Genomic DNA, 19,202 nt, shown 5'->3' with positions numbered 1-19,202 from the left:
TTGTTTTCTATTACTATGTACTGAGCTACTAACTGACTGCCACCTATTCCAGTGTTAATGTCTCTAGCTGACCTCATACTTAACCAGCTATTTCCTTCTTTCGCTTCTATACGCAGGCATGAGGAAGAACATCATTACCTCAACTAGATGAGGTAGTATAGTGTGCAATAGTACTCGAGATGTGGAAGATATGAATGTTAAATCTGTATACTCCTGATTTATCAAAAGGTATTGCTTTAGGTTGACTCACTTAATAGCATGAAACATTTTAGTCGGTTCAGAGGGTGTGATGGGCTTGCCAATATTGATATTGTAATACATTTTTCCAGGTGTATCTTCAGTCTGATTGTGACCAAGAAGAGATTTAACAGAACAGTTCTCAAAGCAACTAGTGTTTTTAAAGTTGTAAGATTAGGGTTACAGCAGCAAAGGAGAATTTCGTTAGAAGATTTTGCTATTGTCATACTGTTCAGATGTAGTTTACAACACATACATACTTGTAGTATTATAAATGTAGTACCAGGTGTGCCAAAAATGCAAAACTGAATAGAATAATATATTCCTTTGTTTTTTTTTTTTTGTTTTGTGTTTTGGCTATGGTGTACCTAGGCCTATTTGCTATTTGCCTTAGCTTAAGTTACACTAGGGTTAGGATTGGACCAGGATTAGATTGTTCCTGGGGTTACGCTTATCCTAAATTAGGACTGTTGTTAGGGTTAAGGACTAGGGTATCGAATCCAAACGAGGGGTCGTGACACCATACTGAGTTGCTTCATTCATGTTTTTTTTTTTGTTTTTTTTAAATATTACGATATTGTTTGTAGCTAACTATATACAGTGGGTTCTGAAAGTATTCAGAACCCTTTATGCACACCTCACTGTATTATGAATTAATTAAAAGTGAATTAAATTTAATTTTTTGTCCATTAATCTACACAAAATACTACATAATGTTTTTAGACATTTTACAAATTTATTAAAATTGTGTGTGTGTATATATATATATATATATATATATATATATATATATATATATATATATATATATATATATATATATATATATATATATATATATATATGTGTATATATGTGTATATATATATATATATATATATATATATATATATATATATATATATATATATATATATATATGTGTGTATATATATATATATATATATATATATATATATATATATATGTGTATATATGTGTATATATATATATATATAAAGGTCCCACAATTCACAGTTCATGTCAGACCAAATACCAAGCAATGAAGACCAAGAAACTCTCTGTTGAGCTCCATGATCAAACTGTGTCAAGTCATAGATCTGGGCAAAGGTATAAAAACATTTCTTTTTTTTTTTTTTTTTAAATGTTCCCAGGAGCACAGTTGGCTTCATCATTGTGAAATGCAAGAGGTTTGGACCCAACAGGGCTATTCCTAGAGGAGGATATGGCAGGAGCAACAGAAGTGAAGAAAACACAAATACAAAAATATGCCCAAACATTTACTGAATATGGATTCTAAATGATAAATCTACAATTTAAAAAAAAATAATAATAACAAATTGGTGGGTGTGGCATGGTGTAGTTGTACTGCATCCTCCAATAGAGGGCATAAGCGATATTTTTCTTAACTTTCCAGTTGTTGTCATGTTCACAATACATTTAATATCTATTTATTATCTGTGAAGATGGTGCAAGGTCATATTCCACATTGTCCCATTAGTCTTTATTCACGGGCTACTTAAGACATTAAAGTTGTATTCACAATTTTTATAATGGTTATAATAATATAATAGCTAATATGATTACTGCATAGAATACATTTTGGAGTTGATGGTTTTGTTTACTTTGTCTCTATTCTGTTATATATATTATATATATTCATGCAAGAAAAGTCTGAAAAAAAACAGAGTAAACAAATACATACAAAGGTATGATAAACTTTTTCATACTATATTAGGTTAAGACAATGAATATATTAGTGCTCCATTAAGGTTTGGTGAGTCAAAACTCTCATACGTACATTATACATATATAATCAAGAGAGAAAGCATATAGAAATGCTGTCATTCAATATCTGTCATTCATCATCTCCAGTAACAACAGTTTTGTTAATTACTTCAAATATACAGATGACACAACTGTTACTGGATTCATCTGAATTAAGGACGAGTCATCCTACCATCACGAGGTGGCCTGAGCCATGACATCTTGCAAGAACAATGACCTCATCCTTAACACCTCCAAAACCAAGGAACTGATTATAGACATCCATAAACCCCCAGATTACAAAGAATCAACCAATAAGCCACACAGACTCATTCAAATTCCTGGGCACTCATATCAGCAGCTTGCTTAAGTGACCTGAACACCACCATCATCATCAAGAAAGCCCAACAGAGAGTCTACATCCCCCTGAAGAGACAGCTGCTAATACTCAGCAATCATCCAAAGCATCCTGACATCCTCCATATGGTGATATCACTCTCTGGTATGGCAATACTCACACACCAAGAGGAAACTTGAACAGACCCTCTGACCCTCCCACCCAGCACACCTCATTTCATTCCCTTCCATTTGGCAAAAGGGTTTCTGCCATCAGAGAACTCATAACTTCCCTCCTGAGGCTGCTGCAAAACCCGAGTTCTTTCGATTTTAACTGCTGTAACGTTTGCGCAGACTATACCGTATCACTCTGTTAAATCTGCACTCCTGATTTGAATGCATTAATGGACAGGCATTAATGTGACACATCTGCATCAGTCACTGCTGCTGATCCTGGCTTCAGTCCATCTGTACAATTCCAGCATTTGCACATGCTCTTCTGCTGAATTTGCACTGACTCAGTATTAATGCAGGTAATTTCTTGAACGTGTTGACTTGTCCTGCACTTTATTATTTAGTGTACTGTTTATTGTTTATTGATTGTTGAGCTGTAGGGAACTCGGTTACCTCCAGCACTGTTGTGTGTGGCAATAACACAATCTTAAATCTCGGGTAAAGCCTGGAAGGTCAATATAACGTTTACCACAAGGTGGCAGTAAATACCTTATTGTTTAGATTTCCTGACGACAACAAATAGCAGCGAAGAAGAAAAAGAACCAATAATTAACGACATCTTGGTAAAAAAAATGGTGGTGAAAGATAAACAAGCAGTGAAGTACAATTTGTTCAGCTGTGTATGTGCGTGAAAATCGCTGTTAGCGTAAACAAAAAAACGCAGTTCCCTTGTAACGGAAGCCGAAGACCACAAGAGAGATCGAAGCAAGAAGAAATACAAAGATTTCCAGACATTTGCTTGATATTTACCGAAAACTGGTGCATATAACTTCGGCAATTTGACTAGGAAAAGCAACTGAACGGCCTTTTGAATAGCTAGCATCGCTAGCGGGAAGTTAGCTAGCTAGCTACAGATTTGCTAAGCAGAAGCTCGAGCGGATTTCCAGGAGCTGAGGGGCCGAGCGAAGGCGACATTTAATTTTTGAATTCTGTTAGTTTTTGGTGGTGTTTTGAGGTGTAAGCGTATCTGAAACTAGCAGCAATGGCTTGTGGAGCTACACTGAAGAGGACGATGGATTTCGACCCTTTGCTGAGTCCCGGCTCGTCGAAAAGGAGGAGATGCGCCCCGGTATCGCAGTCATCAGCCCCGAGAAATTACCTGCGTCATGAGCCGAGTCCTTTCAGCCAGCTCTCAGTCACACTCACAACAGGTCTGCTTCCCAGTTCAGGCTTTAATGCTTTCCACTTTATGGCTTTATCGTGGTGGAAGTGATTTTTCTGGTAGAAATTACCCGTTCGGTTAAATCCCAGGGCCAACAGGGTGCGTAACGTTAAAGTCAGTGAATAAAATGGCCTCTTGTATAATGCAGTGCGCTCGTTAAACACTAAATATAGCGTTACATACATATCCTTTTTATTAACCCACTCTTTCTTTCTTAAACAGAGCAAATCCTTCATAACATAAAGCAGGAATATAAGCGCATGCAGAAGCGGAAGCATTTGGATGGAAGCTTTCAGCAGCCTGAGGCTTGCTCCTCTTTCCTGCCCCAGTCTCACGCCTCTCTCCTGACTGGATCCACTTTTCCAGGTGAGTTGATCAGCAGTCTGTGTTAATGGCCTCACTGGCCTGAAGGTACATGGGTTACTGGGTTACTGGATATGCCCAGTATCACTGAGTTTTCTGATCTTTCCTTTTTTGCTAACAATGCAGTCTGAAAGATGTGTAATATCACCAGTGTAGCTACTCTCTTCAGGGGAAAGTAGGTAAAAAGTCGCTAGAAGTCACCAAATGGCGTCATACACTAATTTGCATATTAACAGAATCGTCATTTGTAAATTAATGCATTTTACATTAAGAAAGAAGATTTCCTGAAGACACTTGAGATAGAAAAAGAGTTTTATTAGAATAGACAAAGGTAGATTGTAACTTAATATTTTTATAGAAAGAAGTAATCTTTGATCATGGCACCACAACTGTTTACAAATTAGAGTCAAACCAACCATTTATGTATTTACACAATGCTATAATTTCTGTCATGAACACAAAAAATGAAGTGCTGATAGTTAATACTAGCAGAATGCACACAAAGGAAACCATTACAGAAGAGATATTTCACTTTTCGTTGCTTGTAAATATAACCAAGGAGACAGTTTAAAATTGAGAACAAAGAAATGGGTGTGGGGGGGGGGGGGGGGATAATGGTGATCAGTGATTGGTTGTTGGGAAACAACGGTGATCAGTGATTGGTCACGGGGAAAAAATGGTGGTCAGAGATTGGTCACCAAATTGAGTGAAAGTCACTAAGTTTGCAATATGAATATCACTCAAAACATGTTACACAGCCCCATTGCAAACAAGTTGGGCTGGATAATATAACAATGTAATATTAGTCTTATGACATATTAGCCACATGACATGTGAGATTAACTCTGGTTTAACTCTATAACTGAGGCATAATGCTCACCACAGAACGCCTTATTTTACAGAGACATCCTCTGAAGCTGTTTCACCCACAAGGAGAGAACAGCCACTGTTCACTTTAAAACAGGTCGGCATGCTTTGTGAACGCCTTTTGAAGGAACGTGAAGATAAAGTCAGAGAAGAATATGAGGAGATCATGACGTCCAAGTTGGCAGGTTTGTGTTAAATAGTTTGTGTAAGGATCAATAAAACAACAAGTACTGGAAAGTGCAGTTCTAAAGACAATGTTCTCCTGAGGCCTTTTCAGAGCCTGATAGATTGTTACAAAGTCTGTGCTACATGTGTACTAATAACAGTGTTTTTAAGACTACAAAATATAGTATCTGACAGCATCTATATTAAAAACCAGAGTCTAGATGCTCTTATTGATCAATTATATAATGGTCATGCAACATTGTCAGACATTATTTGATAGCATATTTGAATATTGAAATGTAACTAGAACTACACTCACTATGAAGAATAGTGGTGTTTGTTGTAATTAGCATTGAGCTGTAATCAAATAAAGGACTGTCCCTTATCCTTTTGTCCTAATCAAAGTCACTTATCTGTTGATACTATGGAACAGTGGGGTGTATTTAATTGAATTTGATTTTGTATTTGCTCCAGTAACATTGTTGATCCTGGATTGATTTATTTCTGCTGCAGAACAATACGACACCTTTGTGAAGTTCACACATGATCAATTAATGCGGCGATTTGAGGAACAGCCTGCTAGCTGTAAGTAACTTGCCTAAATAATCCCCAGAGCCCACACACATTTTCACATAAATCTCTGTTGATGTTACTTAAGACTGATATGCTTTCTCTTTCTTCTTTGATTAAAGATGTATCTTGAGATCACCAGCACAATGCCAAGTTGCTGTTTGCTGCAGTTCACTGAGCTGAATGTCCTCTGATACCACCACAGACCTGGTTTGAAATAAAACTGCTCCAGTGTCACTCATGCTGACAGAGGCTGTCTTTAGAATTTGTCAGTACATATTATTGTTCCTTGTGAACCTGGGTGCTTCCTCTTGTAAATGTATACGGACCTTTTATGTCTGTTTATTCTACCAGTGGCCTACTTATAATCTGTATCATGAGCCTTTTCTTGCATTCCACAGTGTATCCATACAGATACTGCAATGCTTTATTTTCTGGTCATTTCACATGTGCATAGACGTTAGTATGGATGGAAATCCAAAATGTTGAATACCTCTTTGCGAGTATTCCCAGAGTGCTGCACAGCTTACAGTTTATCCTTCTTATAAAAAGCTTGATAGAAAATGTTTTCACTAGCCAAACCAAGTGCAGCCAGAAGACTAAACTGCACATCATTGTGGGTTTTGACTGGGACTCGATAAAGCTGTTCTGTACTATACATTGAGCTCATGAAGTGTTGCATCAATCAGTTAGAGCTTTTTTGTTTCGTTTTGCTTTCCTTTGTATTTGTATAGACCTGGGGTGTCATGTTCCAGTCGTGGAGGGCCGCCGAGTTCAGTGTTTAGAGTTTACCTCAGTTAAGACACACAATTCAACTCATTAGCTCATTACCAGAGCCTTCATGGGCTGAATCTGGTGTGGAGGACTCAAGATTGACACCCTGGTGTACATGAAAGCATTTTATTAATAAAGACTTGTGTGTACATAATCTTTTGTGTTGTGCACTTTTAAATAGCACGTGGAACATCCATGCTGATTCTCGGAAAAGTCTGCAACTGCCATCTGACACAAAAGTGCATGAGAATATAAATTTATTCTGCAGTGATGAAACAAATAATTCAGCCTCAGTACACATAACAGCTTCTATCAGTGAAACGTATAGAACTGGCCAGATTCAGTATGACCAACCAAACAGGGTTAGGTGTTAAAGTCTAATCATTTCCTCTAATCACTTCCTTATAGGAACAGTTACTTGACTTTTATTTACAACTGTTAAAGGAGCCAAAATGTTATACTGTACAGAATATGAGGTGCTGCAATTTTTTTTATTAACTAAACATGCTTAGGCAGAACAGAGGTGCATTTAAACATCAGGGTTGAGTAAGTGCTAGTACTTAGAAGTGCTACAAACTTGCACAGAGATGCAGAGACATGACTGAACACCAGAGATGATGTGTTAGTACATACCTAGTGAAACACATATGCACCTGTCCTCAGAGGGACAGAGCTATGACCCTTGGGTATTTATATTTTGGCAATGTTCTCAAAATAGCTCATTTGAGAGCTAATTTGTCTGGTTTTAGACTTATCACAATGTGAGATTAGATTGAGTTAGTGACAAAGTGGATCCAGAGCCTATGTTGGGAACACTAGGCATGAGTCGGGAATATACCCTGGAGGGGATGACAGCCCATGCATACACACATTCTTACACTCATTCAGAGCTAGGGCCACTTTAACATAGCCATCTTATCTGCTGGTGGGAGTGAAACATGAAACTCCGCACAGAGAGTAACTGAACTCAATCAAAGCAGGGACCCTAGAGCTGTGAGCCAGAATTGCTACCCCCTGCACCATCATGCCACTTATCTGGTCTAATAATACATTGTTTAAAGATCAAATGGCACTAAAACTTTAACCAAGAGTGCTTCTATAGGAACCATAATTATGCACAATTATGCAAACTCCAAACTGTCAAGTCATTCAAGTCATGAGCAAGCAATGAGGGTTTTGACAGGAGATCCAGATGTCCAGAATTGTAGTTTTCTTTAATCCTCAAGAATGACAAGTCCATGTCCTTGACATGTCATTCACAAGTTCTGTGTTTTCAGCCTCATAAAGTCAGACTCTTGTATCCTGGGATTAAAACTTTCCAAGTTCAATCTTCTACTACTGCAGTCTAGCAACATGTTTTGTAAGAAAGGCTGTTAACAGTATCAAATTTTTTTTTTAAGCAAGCACCTGTTTTAAACAGTCCTATTATTTGTTCCCTATCACACAAAGTTAAACAAACTTAAAATATACATATTAATCAGATAGCCAAGTACTTTTTCTTTGGCAGGTTTTATGTGAATTAGTTTAGCTATTGCCCATTATGTGTCACAAAGAAAATTAGTAACAAACTTATCTGATTTCCATATCAAGCCATGTTATGTGGATATAGATACAGTACTGTAAAGTTATCAAGCCAAAAATGTAATGAAACCCACAGTGATAACTACAACATCTCTGCAAGTCAGTTCTGCTAACAAATGAACTGGTGCATGCTATATAAAATGGACAAAATGACCTTCAATCAAACATGCAGCTACAGTCAATACACTGGGACCATCAGTGTTAAAGTTTATTCAGGACAATGGATTCTCCACCCTTTTTTTTTAATGTCACAAACTGGCATTATTTCTGTGTATTCCCACCTTGTGCCCACTGTTTCCAGGCTAGACTTCAGATCCACTATGACTTGGTTACTGGTAAAGTGGTTACTGAAGTTGAATGAATGAATAAAGGCACAAATACATTTCAGTTAAGTTCACTTAATATAATTGTCTTTCTACAAAACATGTCCATTTGTTAGAGATGAAAGACAGTAAACATATCAAAAATATTTTTATTCAAATACATATTTATCACCAAAATGGATCAACATTAACAACCTCCCCAGGTCAGTCGTGCCACATGGTCAGTTTTCTGCTTTGTTGACTTCACAAATCCCAGGAACTCCAGCTCAGACACCGCTTGGATGAAACGAGCACTGTTTAGTTAAAGGCAATACACAAAGTACTAATGATCACAAACAGTGCATAATAGCATTACAAGATGTGTATATCACCATTCAGATTATGGCCCATCTAAAATGTACAAAAATTCTTATCTTTATGCCATGGATGTAATTCTATCCCATGTTCTATACAGAGCCATTTAGGGCCATATTAAATATTATTATTATGCAATGTGTGAGTGATGTGTGTAATGAAGTCAAACTGCACTGTGGACATAAGCTAGCTCACACCATCAAACTCATTTTAGATAACGGGCCACTTCCACTTAGTCTGTCAAGGGGGCTCGACCAAAATGAGAGAGAGATCAATACAGTTTGCAAAATTATTCACAATTGAAAAATATAAAAGTTGTGACTGCATAGGTATTAACCTTTTTTCTTTTGGAAAGACACATTTTGTCCACTTTAACAGATCTAGCATCTAGCATGACCATTCTAGCAGATCTCTTTCTGCATACAGCCAAACATACAATCTGCAGGCTGGGACCGAATCTTTGACTGTTCAAAGTTGTACCAGAACAAGTATAGATTTGAACACAGGGAATGGTGGTGTCCAAGATCACTGCAGATTGAGTAGCCACCAGCCAAACAAGTTCGATCGGACAGATTTAATAAATAAATACGTAAATAAAAAGAAAAAAGCTCATGTCATACTCATTTCAGAATCCGATTTGATCATATGAAATTTTGATGAATAACGCATATTATGTAGTGCACAACCACCCTAATCTGGTCTACCTAATCGAGATATAATTATTACTTCTCTCAAAGCTCTGGAGCATCAATACAACATTAAAACTCCAAATTGTGTCCACGGTATCAAATCACATTAAATCATTAAATCAAAAGGTACGACCAAAGCTAATTAGCTGGTAAGCAAACCTAGTCTTTATGTATCTCATTTATAAATAAAGGATACTGCTTGAGTTCATCAACTTTGCCGTACTCTTCAGAGTCAGGATCCTTACCCTCTGCAGCCGAGGCCACTGTTGCATATGCCTGAAACACACAATGTCTTTCAATGTTTTTCACCATGGAAAAAAATTAATAACCAAATATTTAATACAGTCATTATTCTATCCACAATATTGTGTCTTCCTACAAGATGGGCTCACCTCCAACCAGTCAAACAAGTTGATGAGCCTCCCACACTCCAGATGAAGCTTGTAGGCAATGCAGATATCAGGAGCAGCATTGGAAACTGTGCCTGCATCTGTTTTCAGGCTTACATTCTGCAAAATGCACAGCAACAACACACATCACTGAATTCTGTGGAGCATTTCAGCAGACCTAAAAAGAAATAAAAGGCTACCTGCAGGTAGTAGAAGGGGTGGCTAAGTGCAGTCTGGATGGAGGTACGTGGCGTTGCATTGAGGTGGCGCCGCAGAATGCCCGAGGAGTTGTAGTAGCATACTTCATATAGTGGCTGCAACTCTGGTGGTGTCAGGTGGCTCCTGACCAAAAAAAAAAAAAAAAAAAAAAAAAAAAAAAAAGAAAAAAGAAAATGTATTCTATCCACTATGTTTTCCATACAATTTTAGACAAACCCCCTAGATCCTAAAGAGAACTCATTGCATGTTACATTAATAATATTAGCTAATATTTGATCATATTAAATGTGGTAGGAATTTTACATAATGCCTGCAGTCCCTCTAAAACAACTCTGTATGCTCTTATAGGTATAGTGTAGTTTAATGTTCATTCATTTATTGTTGCTGAGGCTCAGTAATGTGAGCTTTCCTAAAGTAAAGCCACTGCACTTTTGCCATCAATCGTAATCCCTCTGTCATGCCAGTAAAACACCTGCCTATGAGCACATTAGCATGATTAGAAGAAAATGCCTGTCTTGTTAATACATTAACACAATCATAAGATTACAATGCTTCATGTAGATTCTGTTTGTCCAATCACTTTTGACACAGTAATGCTTTATTTTCTGGTAATACAGTAATGGCATTTTCAAATGATATATTAACAGCAAGCTAAAAGCGACACACTTTCTCATGCTGATTTAATACTTTACAGATTTAATACTTTATTAACCTCATTCTATACAAGATTAGTTATTTATATACCAGTTTCACAGTGAAAAATGCTTGGAAAATGCTTTGTGGTCAGATATAAAATATATGAATTACAGTTATTAAACTGGTGGAAGAAATGAATGCTCCACACATGTGTGGGCCTTGTAAAACGGGCGTTATGCTCATTATAATATTATGTGAAAGGCATGTGACCCAGAATAATCTGACAAATTCAGATGTAAATAACTTATTAGACACAGTGTCTGCAGATGTGGAAAAAAATTCATAAAAGCATCATTTAATGTGCAAATAAAAAGAACACATGTATGACTGTCTTCAATATATGACATGTTGCCCTGCATGTGCAGGAATGAGATATATACATTATATGGCCAAAATTATGTGGACACCTGACCATCACACTCATATGTGGGCCTTTCATGAACTGCTGCCACAAAGTTGACCATTTTAGACAACTGTATAAAATGTCTCTGTATGCTGTAGCGTTAAGATTTCCCTTCATTCCACCTAAGGGGCCCAAACATGTTTCATCATGGCAGTGCTTCTGTGCACAAAGTGAGGTTCATAAAGACATGGTTTGCCAAGGATGATGTGGAAGACCTCGAGTGGCCTGAGCCCTGACCTCAACCCCACTAAACACACCTTTGGGATGAACTGAAAAAAGCTGATTGCACACCAGGTCTTCTCACTTGACATCAGTGCCTGACCTCACTGATGGTCTTTTGGCAGAACAGGCACAAATCCACACAGCCATGTTCCAAAGTCTAGTGGAAAACCTTCCCAGAAGAGTGGAGGCTGTTATAACAGCAAAGAGGGGGGCAGGGACCTGGGGGCAGGGGGAAACATATTGATGCCCATGGTTTTTGAATGGGCACATACGGGTGTGACAGTCAACTGTCCACATACCTTTGGCCACATAGTGTACACGCAGGAGAGTACACCCAGGAATAACATCCACCATTACATCCAAGTCCTGTCGTTTCAGGCCCAGAGAGTCCTTGCTGTTTGACTCTTACTGCTCATTAGTTAATACTAATATGACAAACCAAATGTACATTTGCGTCACATAGCCTGTTGTGTTATTACCAAGAATTAGTATGATCTAATCTAAAACTATTTTATAATGTATACAGCAAAAGATGCATTAATTCCATAATAGACCCATGGTCTTACAAAAGCTTTTCTTTTGGATGACAGTATCAGTTTTTTTTTTTTAATATATACACACTAACCTCACAAGGCCATCAATAACACCTAGTGCCTCATTTCTCAGCACCTCAAATGGACTCATTTTCTTCGATCTTCTAGTGCCTTTCATTTCCAAAAGAGTCTAGAAAGAAAACAGACATCATTACCAAAAATCCACCAGGAATAAGAAGTATAATCTTGTTCCAGGAAATTCCAAGCAAACCAGAGAAACCCTTACTTTTTGAAGTTGGAAGAGATCAGTTTTCTTTTGAAGATCCTTTCCTGGTGAAGTAACTTCCTCTTCATTAAGATCCTCTACAGACATACCTAACAGAGAGTACAATGGGGCTTTATTCAAAACCAAATCCTAGTAGTATATTATGAAGTTATTGACCACTGATAATGGGTTAGAGGATGACTCATCTTTTTCTGTAACACAAACTGCTAGACTGTCTAACGCTTATAAGGTACACAAACAAAGGTGTGTCTAGTTAGAGTGTGGCCAGTTAGAGTACATGGTTTAAAATCCCTGCAGCACTGCTGTCCCCACTACACTCATACCAGTGGCACAATCTATCGTATCTCAGTACCGTACTGAGACTCAGTAACTGTACCTATTTGGTAGTTAAAACAGTCAAAGAGTATAGCTACAATATGTAAAAACATACTGTCCAACTGCTCAAATTTGACAAGGTAGTCCTCCAGCTGCTGCAATGCACTTCTCATCTTCTTTGTCTTCCCAGATTTAAGAATGTCCACACACTTTCTCAGTGTTGTTACAAGCTCATCTTTTGCAAGCAACCTGTAATGGTGTGAAAAAGTAAAAATACATTTAAATGAGATTTATGTGATTTAATATAACAAACAGACTAAATATGTCCTGTAATGTTATATGTATGTTATGCAGTGTCTTTGGAATTAAACTGGAACAGCTCTACAGGCTCCAAGCACTATTTTAATTTTTATTTTAGCACTGAGAGAAAAACATTAATTGATTGCATTGATAATAACACTGTCACATTCGGGAGGAGCACAAAGGGACGACATCTGTACTTCTCTACACAAAAAACTTCATCTGCTTTTTGGCATCTTATGATATTTGTCGACGAATTTCATATAGATAGATACAATTTTTGTCATTGTAACAAAATGCCTTACCACTTATCTTCTGAAACATTCATATACAAGATTTCTTCCTAAATAAGTTCCTCAAACACATGGTATAATCTGTTACCTCAGAAGCTGCATAGCAGATTCATATTCATTTGTCTCCCATACATTCTTCTCAAGGCAGGATATATGCAGCTCTCTTATCTTAAAAAAAAAAAAAAAACACAAGCATATATTAAATGTTCAATAAATCTACAGTATGAGAAGTTACATTTAAGAGCATTTCAGGATCTTACTTGTTTTCCCAGAGGATACTTTGGCAAAGACGATGTCAGTGTGTGCAGACAGCGGAGGATGGGATAGTAATTTTTATGGTATTTTCTAAGATCCTTCAGTAACTTCTGACACACTACCTAGAAAAGACCCAAATCAGGCTTAGTTAATATTTCACTTTAACTTAATTTATAGAATAAGCATTTAAAAAAGATGAAATAAATTTAAAAAAATACATGTTAAAGGATACATTTACTGCAGTAATTATCTAAAGACAATAGTCATCTAAAGTAACTGGATACACTGTTGACTCTGCAATGAGTAATAGGAAAACACTACAAGGAAGCAAACAATATTGTATAACTATCAAGATTTACCTTAACATGTTCATCACTGGTGAGAAGCTGGACCTGTTCCTGTGCATCCTGTGCCTCTACATATCTGAAATGAAAACACATTTATGTGTATACAGGCTTTCACTAAGGTGGCTAAAAGCAAGGAATGACACCTATACTGTTTAAGTATATTTATATTTATATATAAGGTAGTAAGGTAGATGAAGGGGTGAATGGGGTCACATCAGCTATATATTCCTCATCACAGTCACACTCGTTACCTTGCTGAGTACACATCACATCTGCCCTAGTTATTCCACTTTCTATTGAGCACCTGACTATCACCAGGCAAACTAGGAAAGCATAGTGGTGATCTTTCTCATGTAGAGAAAAACTACCTGCCTGAGGACAGGGATGAATGTCTGACTTCTTTGAATGGCTTCAGGTAAGGCTGGACAGAGGGTTCATTTAGACAACCATTACTAAGCTAACCAACAGGTAGTTTGGAGAATTTGAAAATGCTAGCAAAACTTAAACAGTGCTTCTTAGAAAGCCACCTCACGAAGTGAGAATATCATTGTAACCAGTAGAGAAACTAGCTTAATTCAATTTGACAGTAACATGAGAATTTAAGCAGACTAGCTAGCAACTAGATCAGCCACACATAAGGCATGACACTGTCAGTTATAGTGAGTAAATCAACTGATAGAGAACAACGTTTTATGCGTGGTACTACTGTTTTGTTGCAACTTCATCAGAAAATCCAAATATACTGATGCACATCATGTACTGTGAAACATTTTTGTATTTTTGCCATTTTGCACACCCTTGCTTTCCAGAAACTATGGGAAATGTGTCACCTCATGAAAGAGGGCAGCTGACGGATCATCTCCACATCTTGGTGGCTCAACTTCTGTGCATAGACCAGAAACTCCTTTTTCTCACAGCAGAGCACACTGAGAGGCTGTGAGTGGAAGTGCTCCAACAAGGCCAACTGGACAAGAATAAGTATATTTTCTCAACATGATATGACTATTCAACATACGTACAGAAACAGGTGGGAAATCAGAAAGCATTGTACAGTTACGGTGTCACATCTGCTCACCTGCAGACCTTTAACAAAGTTGCGGACCGAGAAGTCATGGTACAGAAAGATGCTCACCAGCACCTGTAGAACCTTCCCATTGAGCTTGAATGGAAACTGCGAGGTCAAAATCAGCTGCAAAACAAAACAACAATAATAATAGCAATAATAATAATAAACAACAAATAAACTAATTGTCAGTAATGAATACCTTGTCAATAACAGTTGCAAGGTGCTGGGTACAGGAGAGTGACTGAAAGAGCTCAATGCACAGCAGAGATGACACAGAATGTGGTAACATGTGCTGAATGGTGCTGGGAGACGTGGCGATACCAAAGACGAAGATCAGCGGAAGCTCCTGGATATACCGACTGTTCAAAAATATGCATTCTTCAATATCAATTATTTGATAAAATGCACTATATCATTTTTATTGAATATTACATAAAGCAACAAGATCAGGAAAGCCTAGTTTTGCCGGACTGCCATCGACTGCACAGCAATTATCGTGTAAATGTCACTGGTATGGGATCTGATAGGATGTTAGAAATGGATTCGTCTACTGAATCTGACTACGAAAAGAAATGCCACAGTGGCATTTCAAAGTTCTGATAGAGTGCAAGGTATTCTACTCAGTACTGAAAACAGGAGACACTTTGTGTTTGTAAAATGCCTTGCATCTCGTGTCTATACACATTTCAACATTGGGGAAGCAGTCAGTTTCTTACTGAAAGTCATGGCGACATTTTCAGACCTCTGGGCAGCTCCTGTGTTCTGAGAAGGGGACCATGCCATATAATGTGGACTACATAGTTAAATTAACTGTTAATGAACACAAAACTATGCCTCAGAGACTGGAAACTTGTTCTATCTACAGTTAAAGGGGGTAGCACCAGGAAAAATATACTGGAATTTAAATGTCAAACATTTCACATCATTATCTAGAGCATACCTTATACCATTGTGTTATATCAATAAAAAAAAAAAAAAAAAAACAGTAAAACAAACAGAGGGGCAATATAAAGAAAAATATTTCTCTCCTGAATTAAAGTCTTTACAGAGCCATTATTCCAGTAGCAAATCTTAAAATAAACCGTAGCACCTAATCTCATAATGAAGTTGCATTGTTATTTGATCACTAATAATAGGCTACACAATAGTTCTACAATATAGACGCAATATGTTATCTTTGCTATCGAAACAGATTTTTTAAAAATTGTAGAGCAACAAGGAGACAACGAGACATCTGTTTTATGTTTTTCATGTCTATAAATTTATCCAGAGAAAATGCACAGAAAAAAAAGTAAATGAAAGAGATATTCTATAGACGTCTTTCTTAGACACATGCAACTGTGCTACAACAAGTCTGCAGTAAGTGAGAAACATACTGCCAGCTAGACACATGCAACTGTGCTACAAGTCTGCAGTAAGTGAGAAACATATTGCCAGCAACCCCTATATACTACCAGCTTACAAACTCAGTCATCCATGCAACCTACAAGAACACATCAAACAAATATACCTACCTACATGACCAACAACTTCAGATAGTCTACCTCTTGCTGTCTGTAAATTATTGCAGTAGTAACTAGTGCGTGTATGCAAAATACACTGAAATGTGGATAGCTGGTGCTATTTATAATAGAGTTTACCAACATTTTATACTGAGCATCACCTACTGCTTGGATGTCCACATGGTGAAAAAAAAAAAAGAAATTTCTGGTACATCAAAAATAGACAAAACACAAGTAACAAGTAGAACAGGAATTAGTAAAAGTAACAAGAATACATTTACCTGCAGATAAGAATAAAGTCCTGTAGAACACGTGAATTAAAAGCTTCAAAATCTTTGAAAATCACCAAAATTGGTGGAGTCTCTGAGAAGTCATTTACTGAACTGCATTTCTTCTCTGGCGACTTCATAGTCTGTTTCTGCAAGAAGCAGCAACAAACACAATGAGCTCCATATGTCCAGTAGCAAAATTATGTACAGCTTTATTTATAGAAACATTAGCATTGGTGGACACAGCAACCTCCAGAAATGATTAGACTAACTATTTGAAATGTTTTCTCACCTTCGTAACTGTCTTATACCACTGACAAAGTGCACTCATTGAGCAGGATACCCTCTTTTGTGGTAAAGGCACACTCGGGTCTTCTTCATCATCTTCCACTGACACACGAGCACCCATCAATCTTTCTAATACTCTCTGCATCAGATTCTTCAGAGCTGTATGAACACAAGATGGTTTCTGCACCTAACCCTGACTTTATTAAATTTCATATAAAAAGCCACAAAAATGACTTTATTAGCAAATTTCATAACAGGGAAAACAGCACACCTGCACATTCTTTGGCCTGTACAGAGACGGCAAAGGGGGTTACAGACTCCTGTAGGAGGTCAGATAGGCTCTGAAACGTCATGTCATGATCTGGTACGTTCACACCTAACAGAAACAAATGTTAGGAGAAAAATTATTGTCTTCAATAGACTGTACATTTATAGCTGAAATAATGAATAAAAAATTGAGCACATACCAAGCACCAGGGCAGCTGTAGGTATTTCGTTGGCTCTCATGAGAGACGCCCAGTCATTGGCTCTGGACTGGAAGCTTAAGCTACATTTTTTGATGAAGGCTAAAAGGCTATCCAATATTTTCTTATTCAAGTCATCCTGCAATATCTGTAAGAGAGAATAAGTCACTTTGCCTGGGAATGAAAAGATCAAGTATCAAAAGGGAAGCAGAGGGGTGTCTCACTTTATTTCCATCAAGATTTTACTTTTAAAAAAATGCCACAAACCTCTGTGTCTGTTTTAATCTTCTCCCAAAGTCTTTGACAAGTAATAAAGCGTTCTTTGCCATACGCACAGTCACCACTTCCAACAAAGTAGTCTTCTGATCACAATCATGAAAATTACAAAAACAAAACAGTAAAACTTCTGTCGGTAACAGCTTTGGGGAAAAATATCACCAGATGGTTGATATACTAAAAGAAATGCTACCTGCATCTGCAGGTCGCTTTCTCTTCTTAGAACCTGGCTTGAAGACAAAGCAACCCTAAACATGTAGGAAATGAAAGATCAGGATCAAAGTTAGATTTCTATGTGACTCTGAAAAGTACTAACCAGGACCACGTCCTTCCTGACACTGAATAAAGATCCAGGTACTGAATAACCACCAGCTAGTGCTCAAAGCACCTGGTGATTAATAAATAATAACTAAAATACACAACATAAGGTAACATAAATTTATTTAAGGAATATAAAACCTTGCCTTGACACACAAATACAAAAAGCATTAGATATAAATGCATGAGTCTTTGAGTGAAGGGTTGTCAGTCATTCTTTAGTCTAAACTTGTTCTTGGTATAAATTCGTGCAGTACTAAACATCCCCAGTTTCATCAGTTTGGTTTGTAGACAAGATAGCAAAATGCAAGATAGCATCTCCAAAGAAGTCAAGCTTAACAATACATAAACAAAAGCAAGACTAGTGTTCTATTCAAATTCCCCGTTCCACCTTAAATCATTTTAAACAACATATTATGGCCATTTTAAAAGGCGAAAGTTCTTCATAACACAAATATTATTTCCCAATTAGTACCACCAAAAAGCACGAAAGCACCTAAACTACACTGAGATGTATTGCAGCTGGACAGTGCAGTTTTACAGTACTCCATGGATTAAAAAGATAGATGAATGTGAGAATCCCACTACAGGAGCTATACCGCGTCTGCAGTCATTTAAGGTGGAAAGGCGAGTTAGAAAAAGAAGTTCGTCTTTATTTTTAGCTTCACTACTTTGGAGCCCACTATCTTATCTGCAGCGGTAATACGACTAAAGTGCTGTTAACTAAACCACTAATCGTGCACTATTTCAAAACTATCAAGAGGCACAGAAGTAAAACTTTACCTTTGATACTGAAGAAGTAGCCATGTTTTAGCAGCCTGATGAGCCGGGAGAACGCGACGCCACTTCCTGTTGGTTTTCCCGCGCTTCTGACGTATCGCTATGACGTAGGAAGAAAAGAGGTCGCTGGGAATGGCCCGAGATTTACTAAGATTTTTACTAGTTTATAATAATATTTCTAGCCAACTGGTGAGCTTACGCCGTCTATAATTCAGGTTTTTCTGTAGACATGTAGTTGGTGTAGAAGACAGAAGAACAGTGCTTGGAAAACGCTTTAGAGGGGATATTCAGCTTTTTCATTGACTATGCACTTTAAAGGGGATATTCATGCTGCGTCCCAATTCACCTACTATCCATCCTAAATAGTATCTGAGATTAGAATTAGTGTGTCCCAAATTGTAGTATGTTGAAATAAGTATCCCAAAGGTACCCGGATGGTCTGCTATTTCCGGTAGATTTTCGAAGCGTTGATCCATGGACACTTTTTCAGTTAATACTGCAGACAACTCCTTGCGCGAGGAAGGAGTTTTGTGACAGTCAACCTTCAAACGTAAGATTC

General features: G+C 37.4%; 2 protein-coding genes across 3 annotated transcripts; one reads left to right on the top strand and one right to left on the bottom strand.

Moving 5' to 3' along the window:
* The first annotated feature begins 3,123 nt into the window (after window positions 1–3,123).
* Window positions 3,124–6,629, top strand: LOC113539001 (akirin-2). Its single transcript, XM_026934524.3, has 5 exons — window positions 3,124–3,725; window positions 3,959–4,102; window positions 5,002–5,151; window positions 5,645–5,716; window positions 5,824–6,629. The coding sequence occupies exons 1-5, from the start codon at window positions 3,557–3,559 to the stop codon at window positions 5,832–5,834; spliced, it is 546 nt and encodes a 181-aa protein (XP_026790325.1). The 5' UTR covers window positions 3,124–3,556; the 3' UTR covers window positions 5,835–6,629.
* Window positions 6,630–8,223: 1,594 nt separating this feature from the next.
* On the bottom strand, window positions 8,224–19,178 carry orc3 (origin recognition complex, subunit 3). 2 transcript variants are annotated; one of them, XM_034308339.2, is made up of 20 exons: window positions 18,647–19,178; window positions 17,739–17,793; window positions 17,537–17,628; window positions 17,273–17,417; window positions 17,077–17,181; window positions 16,810–16,964; window positions 16,530–16,666; window positions 14,946–15,105; window positions 14,756–14,869; window positions 14,511–14,644; window positions 13,693–13,756; window positions 13,339–13,455; window positions 13,167–13,246; window positions 12,601–12,734; window positions 12,171–12,259; window positions 11,977–12,074; window positions 10,012–10,153; window positions 9,815–9,931; window positions 9,619–9,698; window positions 8,224–8,672 (listed from the first exon to the last, which is right to left on the bottom strand). In XM_034308339.2, exons 1-20 carry the CDS (start codon window positions 18,668–18,670, stop codon window positions 8,567–8,569), a joined length of 2,148 nt encoding a protein of 715 aa, XP_034164230.2. In that variant the 5' UTR covers window positions 18,671–19,178; the 3' UTR covers window positions 8,224–8,566. The 2 variants fall into 2 exon arrangements, with proteins under 2 accessions (XP_034164230.2, XP_034164229.2); XM_034308338.2 differs by having other exon boundaries at window positions 17,537–17,631; window positions 18,647–19,176.
* Between the last annotated feature and the right edge of the window lie 24 nt (window positions 19,179–19,202).

This window comes from Pangasianodon hypophthalmus, chromosome 10 (assembly GCF_027358585.1).
Source record: "Pangasianodon hypophthalmus isolate fPanHyp1 chromosome 10, fPanHyp1.pri, whole genome shotgun sequence".
In the NCBI taxonomy this organism is placed as follows: Eukaryota; Metazoa; Chordata; class Actinopteri; order Siluriformes; family Pangasiidae; genus Pangasianodon; species Pangasianodon hypophthalmus.
Note: the sequence above shows the minus strand (reverse complement) of the source record. Positions and strands in the feature narration are given on the sequence as shown.

Coding starts and splice junctions, on each gene's coding strand:
- LOC113539001 (XM_026934524.3), top strand. CDS start 3,557: ATGGCTTGTGGAGCTACACTGAAGAGGACGATGGATTTCGACCCTTTG. Junction 3,726..3,958: donor CTCAGTCACACTCACAACAG/GTCTGCTTCCCA, acceptor TTTCTTAAACAG/AGCAAATCCTTCATAACATA. Junction 5,152..5,644: donor CATGACGTCCAAGTTGGCAG/GTTTGTGTTAAA, acceptor TTTCTGCTGCAG/AACAATACGACACCTTTGTG.
- orc3 (XM_034308338.2), bottom strand. CDS start 18,670: ATGGCTACTTCTTCAGTATCAAAG. Junction 10,154..11,976: donor GTTATTGATGGCCTTGTGAG/GTTAGTGTGTAT, acceptor TTTTTTGGTCAG/GAGCCACCTGACACCACCAG. Junction 8,673..9,618: donor AAAGTTGATGAACTCAAGCA/GTATCCTTTATT, acceptor TTAACTAAACAG/TGCTCGTTTCATCCAAGCGG.